Here is a 13,221-nt window from a genome sequence, read left to right on the forward strand (position 1 = left end):
AGAACTGCAGCTTCAGCACTGGAAGAGCTGTAAGCAGTGGTTAAAATCTATTTGTTAAAATCTATTTCTTTCTTCATCTTTCAAAATAAAGTCTGTTGGTTTTCCTTCTCACTGTAAAAGAAATACATGCTGTTTCCAGAGAATTCAGAAAATACAGAAAGGTAGAAAAAGAAAAAAAAAACATTTATGGTCTCCCACTAGCCAGAGATAATCACTGTTAATATTTGAGTTATTAATATTTCCTTCCAGACTTTTCTCGAGTAAAGTTTTATTTTATTTCTTTAAAAACAATTTCTTCTTGATAGGCTTGTTCACTGAGTTCTTGTTGATTCTCAGTGTATATTATTATCCCCGTTAGAGCCCGCCTAGAATCCAAAGTGGATTTGATTAGAAAAGAACCTCAGAACAATGAAATAAATGCCAGTTCCCCCATGATTCCCGGGCCCCGTGGAAGGAGGCAGCACTCGCCCTTCCAAGAACACAGCTAGCAAACTGGCCAATACCTCTGAGTCCCAAAGGACGCTTTTACACTGCAGGCCATTCCTTTATGCAAACCCGTCTGAATACTGTGGGAAAATAAACCTTGGTTTCCAAAAGAATCTTTGATTCTGGAAAATAAATCTAGACCTACGATCTTGCAGCGTAGAAAAAGAACTTTCTAAATTGTTGGGGAGTTAATGAGCTTTTCAAAGGACCATGACAACAGGTGATAATGTCCTTCAACACCATAGCCCCACAAGCAGCCAAGTGTGACAGGAGTAGTTTACCTCCTACCGAGTGTACTAGGCCTCTCTCATCTCTCTTCTCTTTGTCACTTCCCATCACTCCTTTCTAAACTTGTTCTGGCATGAAAATGAAGTCCATTTTATTTTGATCATTTCTTATATCAAGCTTTATGTCCCCCACTTAAAATTTTAGAAGGAGGTGAGTTCAACACTTCTGTTTCTCTCTTTCAAGAAAGACATCTGAAACTAAATTAAGTGACATGTTAATCACTCCTGTATGACTGAGTCCAGATTTCTTTTCCATGTGCTAGTAGCCCATGACAGACAACAAAAGAATCCCCACCCCTGAAGTCAAGAAATCTACTCGACTGAATTATCTCTAGAAAAAAAAGAGAATAGAAAGTTTGGGTGATTAGTTACCTGGGATGGGAAAAACAATTTGATAGAAGGGAATTTACTTTGATTCTAATTCCACTTTATTCTAATACATACATGCCAAACGTACCATTGGACATATAAACAGTGGAGCCCACAGCTCTCGCTTAAGACAAACCCAACACTTGTTTATAGTGGTCTGCTCTTCAAAGAGCTTTCTATTCAATGTGTTAAACGTGGAATTAAAGAATAGGGTCCCTTCGCATGCACCAGACGTTTTGCAATATTGTGGCTGGGTGCGTGTGATCTTCACTGGAGGGATTCCACCATCCTCTGGAGGAGCATCCTTGACTTCGGTTGTGGGGGAGGGGACTTCCTTGCTTGGGCAGGCATCAAAGTAGCACTAATTGGAAACCACTGCAAGTAAAAACAGCCTTTCATCCCCGACTGCAGATCCTCAACTTTTTTCCTTTATTATTAAGGTTCTTTTTTCCTTAATGTAAAGTAATATGCACTCATTGTTTTGTTTTGTTTTTTTAAATTGAAAATGCAGAAAAACACATATACTAAAATAACGAATACTGGAACGGTGCAGAACCATGCCCAATTCTGTCAGAGAGCCTTTCACAGGTCAACCTGAAACTACAACTTTCTACCATTCCAGAGACTAAACCAAAAAACAAAACAAACCCATTGCTGACGACTCGATCTCGACTCATGGCGACCCCTTGTGTGAGTAGAACTGTGCTCCATAGGGTTTTTTTGGCTGTAATCTTTATGAAAGCAGATCGCCAGGCCTTGCTTCTGCAGAGTCACTGGCTGGGTTCAAACCACCAACCTCTAGGTTAATAGTTGGGCACAAACCATTTGTGCAACCCAAGGTCCTTATTCTGGAGACTGTTGTTGTTGTGTGCCATCGAGTTGATTCCGACTCATAGTGACCCTACGTGACAGAGTAGAACTGCCCCCACGGGTTTCCTAGGCCGTAATCTCCTTTTCTGGAGACTAGCCCATATTTTTCTCATACTATCCCTTTTGCCTGGAACACCCTCCTTCCCGTCTTCCAGCTGTTGAACTTCTACTTATCCTTCAAGGCCCAGGTCAAAAGTTACCTTCTCCAAGAAGTCTTTCTTGACTTTCCCAGGAGAGCACTAAGTTTCCCCATTTGTGATGCTGCTGTCCTTTGTACCTAGCTCTGTTTTGACAGTCCCAATGTATGAAAATTATTTATCTGTCTTTCTCCTAGATAGGCTAGGAGCTTCTCATATTCATCACGGTGTCCTTAGAACCTAACCCTAACACGATGCCTAGCATATATGGTTGGTGTCAACAAAGCTTGAAAGAAGTAGTACTATTTAGGGCAGAATAACTTATACCAGACCTGAAACTCATTGATTCAGAGGGTGGAAGGCACCACTGAGCCTACAAAGCTGCCTAGCCAGATCAGAGGAGCAGTCAGAGAGGGAGTGGGAGTAAGCATTGATTTTGGCCCAGGGAGCTGAGATCAGCTTTTCTTCTTTTCTTTCTAGGTCATTTAGTAGTGTCACCTAATCCATTGCCCCTTGATACAGGGAGGAGGGCAAGTGTAAGAGGGAGAGGACTGGAATGCATAGATGTAATTTCACAGGGGGTGGAGGGCTGACTGATTTTCTCACAGGTTACCAGCTAGCCTGGTATATAGATGCAGGGTGGACTATTCAACTATAGATTGGATTTGGAAGAGAGAAAGATATTGCTTGTGTATTCTACCAAATTTTATGGGGAGTACGCAAACGACAAGGTAAACGGGAAGTGGGGAAGGAGACATTTAGGAGAGCAAAGGAGGGAGAGGCTGGTATCTGAGCTGTGTTGAAAATACTAGAGCGAGAAAAGGCTGTGCAGATCTGATTTCTTCTATTCTGACTGTACTCCTACTTGTGCATCTTGTTCTACCCTCACTGTTCTAAATCTGATGACAGATATTTTCAATACTCATCCCTAAAAGGAACACGGAGCTGCATGCATAGACTACCAGATGAGTATTAAATCGTCTTTAAATTGAACTAAGCTATTTCTAAAATTAGTTGTGTGTTGCCAACTACCCAGTTGGGGGCAGACAAAACAAACAGATGACTTCTAAATGCTACCAAAGGAATCCTGCATTTCTTTGTGTGTTGTTCTTTTAATAAGGCAAAGGGCTTTTCAACTCATAATCAGATTCAGACAGCCCACTCACAACATCTACAGACTGAATGCTACAATAGGCTTCCTTTCCAATTATCATGTCTGTTAATCACAGAGGCTGTTGCTTGGGCATGGGTGGTGGGTGCTGGAGGCACGTATATTTGTCTGGACAGTGTGAAGCGCTGTACAAAACATACTGAGAAATTTATAGACGTACTAACACTCCTCCAAAACAAACTACCTTAATCACATCAGATTGCAGGGGGCAGTACTGCGTTTAGCAAGAGATCACCTTAATCCCTACTTCTCCCCTCTCCCTAAGGGGGTTTTCAATGCCTGTTTGAGGGAGTTAAATGAAATCAGACACTCTGCTGGTGTTTTGTTTTCTTATTCTGCCAGAGAATTCAGAAAGATAGGCTCCATCTCAGACCCTAATGCTTTGGCTTGAAAAAAGATGACAAACATCATGGCGGGGGGGCTGATATTCCCAACATCAAAGGAGCCCTGCCTGACCACCATTCAGCTCTACAGCCTTTGCCAAATTTTCTTACTGTTCTTCTTTTTTCTTTGGGGGTTAGCTACAAATTAAAAAATGAATCTAAACAAAGTAGCCAAATCTGGGTGCCCAGCCAAGAACCCATTTAGAACCCATTTATCAATCTCTTCTCTCCCTGTAAGGACCAACACCCGTGGAACCCTCCCTGGTAATGTGAAAGGGAATAGGTCCCACGGAGCCCAAAATAGAAGCCATGGCCACAGGGCCTTGCTAAACCTCCTACTTATTCACAAATGTGTCTAGGTTAACAGAGTCATCTCCAAATGGGGCTGGGGTGGTGTGTTTACTCTGAAAAAGTTCCCAATGCTATTCTTTTAGAGATTCATACACCACCTCCTCCAGGAAGCCTCCACTATAACTCCCTGGACAGAGGTTCTCTCTTTCCCTGCAGGCTGCCTCTAGACTCTGAACATTCTTTTGCTTTAGCACTGACAAAATGTTTTGAAATTATTTTATTCAAGTCTATCTCCCCATTAGACTGAACTGGAGAGCAGATATTATGTCTTTGTATTTTCAGTACCCAGCATATATTCTAGCACATAATAGGTGCTTAATAAATTTCTGCTGAATTGAACAGAGCAATACACATATGCATATATTATCCACTTCAGCCAAATATGCAAGGGGTTTCCACAAGTTAAAGATCAATGACTTGGTTGGACTTAGGTTAATTCTGAAAAGCGCTTCAATTTCTTCCTCAATTTCTTTATAAAGAGCAGAACGAAGCTATTACTGAAGTTAAAAAAGGTGATAAGCTTTTAAGGCGAAGAACCATGGAAACTTCAGTGGAAAAGAAGTGTGTTGGGGGGGGGGCGGTTTAGGTAAAAAGTGAAAGCACTGAAGAACAATGAATAAAGGACAGACAGCAGCTAAAGAAGGTCTTGATAACATGGCCCAATTTTCTCTTCCCAGAAAGGCAAAAACTATTCCAAAGAATTCTTATACTACAGGGAAATAGTTCTCAAACATTTTGGTGTCAGGACTCCTGTGGTGGTTTTTAAAATATGTACACAAATTCTTTACCACTCTTCCCTTCAAGAGGTAGGGCTTAATTTCCCTCCCCTTGAGTATGGACTAGACTTAGTGACTCGCCTTCATTGAAAAGAATATGGCAGACATGACAGTGTGTCACCTCTGAGACTAGGTCATAAATAGCATTGTAGTTGATCCTTGCTCTTTCCCTTGGATCACCTTTTCTGGGAAAGTCAGCTGTCATGTCGTGAGGACACTCAAGCAAACCCAGGAAGTGGTTCAAGTGGTGAGAAACTGAGGACTCCATTCAACAACCAGCACTAACTTGCTAAAAGTATAATGGATGAACTTGGAAGTGGATCCTCCAGCCTCAGTCAAGCCTTCAGATGATTACAGCCTGAGCCAATACCTTGACCACAATTTCATTAGAGACTCTGAGAACCACCCAGTTAAGTCACTCTCAAATTTTTGACTAACAGAAACGGTGAGATAATAAATGGTTGTTGTTTTAAATCATTATGTTTTGCGGTGATTTATACAACAGTAGACAACTAATGGAGCTCTGGTGGCACAATGATTAAGAGCTTGGCTGCTAACCGAAAGGTCAGGAGTTAGAACCCACCAACCACTCTGTGGGAGAAAAGACCTGGTGATCTGCTCCTGTAAAGATTTCAGCCTAGGAAACCCTATGGGGCAGTTCTACTCTGTCACATGGGGTCACTATGAGTCAGAATTGACTTGACAGCACACAACAACAAGAAGATAACTAATACAACTCCTTTACATTCTTAAAAGTTATTGAGGACCCAAAGAGCTTCTGTGTGTGTGGGGTATGTCTACTGATATTTACAGTTTCAGAAATTAAAACTCAGAAAAAGTTTTAAATACTTATTTACTAATTACTTTTAAAATAACAATAATAGATCCATTCCAGGTTAACAAAAATAATATTTTTTATGAAAAAATTAGTGAGAAAAGTGACGTTGTTTTGCGTTTTTGCAAAACATCTTTACTGACTGGCTTAATAGAAGACAGATTCTCGTATCTGCTACTGCATTTAATTTGTTGTAATATGTTGGTTTGGTTTAAGTATATGAAGAAAATCTGGTTTCACACAGATATGTAGTTAGCAAAAGGAGGACCTCACAGTCCCCCTGGAAGGGTCTCTGGGACTCCCAGGGATCCTCACATTACACCTTGAAAATTGCTGCTATAGGGAAACTAGAAATCCGTTAGGTTGCAAGTCAACAAAAGAGAAGAAAAAGGGGCTTCTGAAATGCTTCTTTGGGGGACTATTTCTTAAACTGCACTACTGCCTTCTCTCTAAACTGTATCATATAAACCCATGAATTACCATGTCAAGCCCCCTGTAGTCAACTGGTATGAATGGAATATTTTAACCCAAATTTGAGACGTTACTTATTTCATTTCTTAATTTCCTATCTATAAGACAATCTTCCCTAACCCCCTCAGGAAGCAGGACTCATGTATAGCTGTTCTTCAGCCAATGGCAGGATTGGCTACATGTGCAGCCCTTTGGGGATGACAATTCTCCTAGAGCTGCTTTGGGCCTCCCATCCAATTTCTACCCCTATCCATAACCAAGAAACTAGACTAGCAACAGAGGGAGCCTAGCTAGGGAAGGGGGTGAAGGGAATAAGAAACAAACTGGTAATTTAGGCGCTTGACTATTGTCTCAAGCCAGAGGAACCCAATCTTTCATTGTTATCATTTTAAAGTGAGCGTATAGTGTGTGCGGTGTGTGTGTGCGTGTGTGTGTGTACACGAGAGTGTCAACTGCCAAATTCTTTCTGGTGAACTCAACCCTGCCTCACTGCTAATAATGGGAAAAGCTACAAACCAAGTCATGGAATTGCAAGATCAGGCTTTAAGTAGAACATGTTTCATTTAATTAATAAAAGATCTTGAATAGAGAAGTCCATTCTACCCTGTGTTGCTATACTCGATATTGACTATGGTATAAGTGACTTGGATATGATACAATATATTTTTCTTTTAACATCGACAGATGACAGAATGTAATTAATCAAACACTCTACTAAGAAGAACTAAATAGCATGTATTTAAGAAGCTTCTCTCCAATGGTTTGTGACCTTAAACACAATTGCTAATTGTATGCTGTAATTGTGGGGGGAAAAAAAAAAACTCTCTCACCTTCTTCGGCTGGATAAGGTTTCTTCATGTTCTACATGAGCAACTTTTAATACTTTCTTGTCAATAAACAGATCTTCAGGATAATAAGCGGATCTATACTGGCGTTGTTGAGAATGGGCACATAACTTGCCAATCTGAAAAAAAGAAATGCAATATAATTATACGATACTTTCACAGATATGATAGTAGAAACATTCTGAAACGCACGTTAATTTCTTTCCCAATTACCTTTTAAAGAGCAGAATGAAGCGATTACTGAAGTTACAAAAGGTGATAAGCTTTTAAGGAGAAGAACCACGGAACCTTCAGTAGGAAGGAAGGCTGTAGACTGAGGGGGGAGGGGAGCCCCGCTCTGAGCGCAGCCTATTCAGAGGTTTCCTAAGATGAAAGATGCTTTTTTCTATAGTGAAGTGCACATTTGAGAGGACCCTCTCCACAGGCCTCATGTTATTGACACCTTTCAATGGCACTTTGTGTTTATAAGTACGAAGAAGTTCACAAAAGGAAATTGCAAGGTTTAGGAAGGACTGCTGCAGGAGATGGGGATGTGAGAAGTGTGCAGAGGAGTCTATTAATAAATGTGCAGTCCCCCATGCATACAGCACTCCCTATTCTTATGAGTGTTTTAAGAATCAATCTAGGGTATTCTGAAAAATGTCAATGTAGTTGCTCATCTGGCTTTCTTAAAAATGTCCAAGGAAAGAAGGCAAGTCAACCAGCCAACAGCTAAAGTCATCAGCTAGGAATCACACTGTCACTGAATAAACTCAGGATTGAAAGCATTAAAGAATTCAGATACTCAAGAAGTCTACCTTCTTTCCTCTCTCCCTTCTCCTCTCCCCCCTCCTTCTTTCCCTCCTCTCCCTCCATCTCATTCATTCATTCAATAATCTTTATTGAATGCCTCCTTCTGAATATATCTCTTTTATACTCATGTAGCAATGATTAAAAAAAAAATGACATCAGCTTTCTTACTTAACTGATTTCTTTGGTTGAATTATTTGTAGATTCGCTTATTTTTTTTCATTTTCAGACAAAAGTCTAAATGAATTTCCATATAAAGAAGTATGAAATTAAAAATTCTTTCATGTCTCCCTTGTGCCAGACACTTTGCTAGATATTATGACCTTCATTTTATAGATGAGAGAATTGAGACTCAAGGGTGTGACATGACTTGCGTATGGCAAACAGGAAGTGGATTCAGGATTTGAACCCACTTGTCTGAATTTAGGGATCCTTGGTGGCACAGTGGTTAAAGCACTCGGCTACTAACCAAAAGGTTGGTGGTTCAAACCCACTAGCCACTCCTCAGGAGAAAGATGTGACAGCCTGCTTCCGTAAAGATTTACAGCCTTGGAAACCCTGTGGGGCAGTTCTACTCTGTCCTATAGTGTCACTATGAGTTGGAATCGACTTGACGGCAGTGCATTTGTTTTCGGACTTTGAATCCATTTCTCTGATTTCAAGCTTATGCAATATTACCTCCCTAGAAAATGATGTTGGCTTTCCACTTACTTACATTCTATGTTTAGCAATAAAAAAAAAAGAATTCCCTGTCATCAGAAATATAGTCAAGGTGAATACGCAGAGTCTAAAAACTAAAACGCCCAAACCCATTGCCGTCAAGTCGATTCCGACTCATAGCAACCCTATAGGACAGAGTAGAACTGCCCCATAGGGTTTCCAAGGCTGTAATCTTTACGGGAGCAGATTGCTGCATCTTTCTCCTGTGGAGCAGTTGGTGAGTTCGAACCACCGATCTTTCGATCTTTCAGTTAGCAGCCAAGCGCTTAACCACTATCTCACCAGGGCTCCTTGTAGACTTTAAAGTTTAGGAAAAATATTAGAATTACCTAGTGATCATAGGAGTATGACTTTGTCATTCTGTACATCCCTAGAATTTAGACAGGGCTTTCTATGCTGTAAGAGCCCTGGTGGCGCAGTGGTTAAAATAATCGACTACTAACCGAAAGGTCGGCGATTCAAAACCACCAGCAGCTCCACGTGAGAAGGATGTGGCAGTCTGTGTCCACAGAGATTGACAGCCTTGGAAACCCTATGGGGTTGCTATGAGTTAGAATCAACTCAACGGCAGTGGTTGGGAGGGTTTGTATACTGTTAAGCACTCAGTAAATGTGAAATAGTTGAAGAGAATTGAAGGAATCTCCTAGTACAAGGCCTGGCACTCCACTCTACTAACAGGCCATAGGCTCTGTGCGGTAATCTCAGCTTCTGGATTTCTCAACATTGCCCTGATAACATTTACTAGTTATCTATCTAGATATAAATACATAGCTTGGCACACTGGCAGTATCGTTGCCAATGAGGTTTATCTTAGGCATGATTATTTGCTAACTAAATACATAAATGCCGTTTAGTTTGCACAGCTTTGGAAGACTTTTTCTATAAAAAAATACTCATATTAGAAAAAAAAATCTAGAGTCAACTCCACTGATGAAAGACAGCACCCACAGTTTGATATCCAAGCTGGCTCTTCTTAATGGTTTATCTTAAAGGCAATGAAACAAAAGTGGGAGACACTTCAAAATATTCCATCTGGCTTTGGAATCTATGATAGTGAATTTCTCAAGTGTTTTTATGTAATGCTATTTGACTTGGGCTAATATGGAACTTCAGATGAATAGTCTGAATTCTCTGCATGTGTCCTAAGTGATAGCAGTCTGGTAGGGTGCTTTGGCTAGGTGGCTGCAGGACTGGACTTCCACTCACTCCAAAGCATATCATGCAGATACAGATAACTGAGGGCAGACTGTGCACCATAAATGTAGACCCGTAGACATACACGTTTACATTGTTGAAGTACAGGTGAAAGGTTCTGGAACAAAACCTTGATATTTTTCCCCATACATATCTATTTATTATTCCATGAACATACATCACTGTGAGAGTCTATTTCACTGAGATCAAAGTATTCATAGTCAGCACATTCAGGAGCTAATTTCTTGACCTACACCCTGCTCCAAACCCAGCACAGAAGTCACAGTCTTTCACACATCCTTCACAGTCACTTGTCTACTTGCAAACTACAGCTGTGAAATCTCCCTCCCCATTGAAACCCGGCCCTTTGTATCAGTGAATACTAATTGGGCCACAGCAAGACTTTAAAGTTTTAAAACCACCCCCAAGCCCCAACCTACTGGAAAAGGGTGCAGCTGAGGCAAAAGTAGGAAGGTTAAGAACAAATGAGAGCGTAGCCAGTCTGCATTCTGACCTTTCTTCCCAAGCCACCCAATGTGGCATTATCAAGCCGCCTTCCCAAGGCTCTGTGTGGGGTAAGGGGCAAACAATGGTGTCCTGGCAACATCCCTACTCCTCCATCTCAGATGTGCCACATCTTATCAGACAGGCTGTTTTTTCTTCCACAAATCTACCATGAAGCAAATTCTTCTCATATACAAAGCATTTGTCAAATGTATTCCCCCTTTGGGCCCTTCTCCCCACACTGTGTGAGCTGTAGGTGAATAGTCTCAGCTTATTTAGAGAAGGGGAAACCAAAAGAAAGCATAATTTACAAAGAGATGCAGCATTCATGTTGAAGAAGTCCTTTTAGCTTCACACTTTCAGCTCTGCCGAGAGACCTGGGTCTTAGTCTTCAACTACACTTGCTGAAAAAGCTAGCCTCCCCAGTGGCCTTTTAGAACTCAGTATGTGGCCCAGAAGTTTCTGGCTCTTAAATAAGTGCAATCCAATTTCCATACACTGACAAACGTACCTAGTCAAGGATGCCACTACCTTTAAATTTGGATAGTTGGAGTGAATTTATTGGATAGGTGAGTGTCTCTATCGATAGGCCTGGAATACAAAACCTTTCAGTTCTCCCTGAACTGTGCTTCCTAATGGAGCCTGTAATTAAGTGCCAGAACCTGTGGCAGGGAAGGCAATATTGCTTTGAAGACTTGAAACCCAAGAAGGAGGCAGGACCTCCACTCATACCCAGGTCAGCAGGTTGTTCCAGTAGCCTCAGCACCACTCTTTTTTAACCAGGACTCAGAAGCACTGGCTTTGTACTACATTAGGAAAATACAGTGCTAGGGCCCAGCAAGGCACAGTGGAGAGCCCAGTGAGCTGGGCACCAGGATACCTGGCCTACAAGCCACCTCTGATCTCACCCACAACAGGAATTTGTTTGATCTGATCCCACAGCTTCATTCCACCTGTAACCCCAGCCTTGTATAACAGAGGAAGCATGGTATTTGGAGCACCATATTTTAATCTGGCCTCCCTTGAAAAATAGGTGAAAATTACATTCCAAGTAGAGTAAGTTACCAGAGATTTTTTAACCATGCAAAGTATTTGTGGTTGTGTTGTTGTTAGGGGCCGTCAAGTCGGTTCTCACTCGTAGCAACCCTACGTACAACAGAACAAAACACTGCCCGTTCATGCGCCATCCTCCAATCATTGTTATGCTTGAGCCCATTGTTGCAGCCACTGTGTCAATCTATCTTCTTAAGGCTCTTCCTCTTTTTTTGCTGACCCTCTGCTTTACCCAGCATGATGTCCTTCTCCAGGGACTGGTCCCTCCTGATAACATATCCAATGTACATGAGAAGAAGTCTCGCTATCCTCGCTTCTAGGGAGCACCCTGGCTGTACTTCTTCCAAGACAGATTTGTTTGTTCTTCTAGCAGTTCACAGAATATTCAATATTCTTCACCAACACCATAATTCAAAGGCATCAATTTTTCTTCAGTCTTCCTTATTCATTGTCCAGCATTCCCATGCATGTGAGGCAATTGAAAACACCATGGCTTGGGTCAGGAGCACCTTAGTCCTCAAAGTGACATCTTTGCTTTTTAGCACTTTAAAGAGGCCTTTTGCAGAAGATCTGTCCAATGCAATATGTTGTTTGGTTTCTTGACTGTTGCTTCCATGGGCGTTGACTGTGGATCCAAGTAAAACTGAAATCCTTGAACAACTTTGATCTTTTCTCTGTTTATCATGGTGTTGCTTATTGGTCCAGTTGTGAGGATTTTGGCTTTCTTTTTGTTGAGGTGTAATCCACAGTGAAGGCTATGGTCTTTGATTTTCATCAGTAAATGCTTCAAGTCCTCTTCTCTTCACTTTCAGCAAGCAAGCTTGTGTCATCTGCGTATCATAGGTTGTTAATGAGTCTTCCTTTAATCCTGATGTCCCATTCTTCTTCATATAGTCCAGCTTCTCAGATTACTTGCTCAGCATACAGACTGAATAAGTATGGTGAAAAGATACAACCATGATGCACACCTTTGCTGATTTTAAACTACGCAATATTCCTTTATTCTGTTCAAATGACTGCCTCTTGGTCTACGTACAGGTTCCATGTGAGCACAATTAAGTGGTCTGAAATTCCCGTTCTTTGCAATGTTATCCATAATTTGTTATGATCTATACAAATGCCTTGGTATAGTCAATAAAACACAGGTAAACATCTTTTTGGTATTCTCTGCTTTCAGCCAAGATCCAGCTCACATCAGCAATGTTATCCCTTGTTCCATGTCTTCTTCTGAATCCAGCCTGAATTTCTGGCAGTTCCCTGTTGATGTAGTGCTGCAACCACTTTTGAATTATCTTCAGCAAAATTTACTTGCATGTGATATTAATGATATTGTTCAATAATTTCCGCATTCTGTTGGATCACCTTTCTTTGGAATGGGCACAGATATGAGTCTCTTCCACTGGGTTGGTCAGTTAGCTGTCTTCCAAATTTCTTGGCATAGACGAAGGAGCACTTCCAGCACTGCATCTGTTTGTTGAAACATCTCAATTGGTATTCAGTTAATTCCTGGAGCCTTGTTTTTCACCAATGCCTTCAGTGCAGCTTGGACTTCTTCCTTCAATACCATCGGTTCTTGATCACATGCTACCTCCTGAAATGGCTGAATGTTGACCAATTCTTTTTGGTACAGTGACTCTGTATTTCTTCCATCTTCTTTTGGTGCCTCCTACGTCTTTCAATATCTTGCCCATAGAATCCTTCAATATTGCAACTCGAAGCTTGAATTTTTTCTTCAGTTCTTTCAGCTTGAGAAATGCCAAGGATGTTCTTCTCTTTTGGTTTTCTAACTCCAGGTCTTTGCACATGTCATTATAATACTTTACTTTGTCTTCCCAAGCTACTCTTTGAAATCTTGTTCAGCTCTTTTACGTCATCATTTCTTCTGTTTGCTTTACCTACTCTACATTCAAGAGAAAGTTTCAGAGTTTCTTCCGACATCCATTTTGATCTTTACTTTCTCTCCTGTTTTTTTTTTTTTTT

General features: G+C 41.0%; 1 protein-coding gene across 3 annotated transcripts in view; it reads right to left on the minus strand.

The window, feature by feature from the left end:
- GPC3 (glypican 3) overlaps positions 1–13,221 on the minus strand; it is a 511,040-nt gene that overhangs the window by 156,676 nt on the left and 341,143 nt on the right. For all 3 annotated transcript variants that reach the window (XM_004379638.1, XM_004379637.1, XM_004379636.1), the window contains one exon: positions 6,967–7,100. In XM_004379638.1, the coding sequence (XP_004379695.1) occupies positions 6,967–7,100 (134 nt within the window). The remainder of the gene's footprint in view (positions 1–6,966; positions 7,101–13,221) is intronic.

This window comes from Trichechus manatus, unplaced genomic scaffold (genome assembly GCF_000243295.1).
Source record: "Trichechus manatus latirostris isolate Lorelei unplaced genomic scaffold, TriManLat1.0 scaffold00066, whole genome shotgun sequence".
NCBI classification, from domain to species: Eukaryota; Metazoa; Chordata; class Mammalia; order Sirenia; family Trichechidae; genus Trichechus; species Trichechus manatus.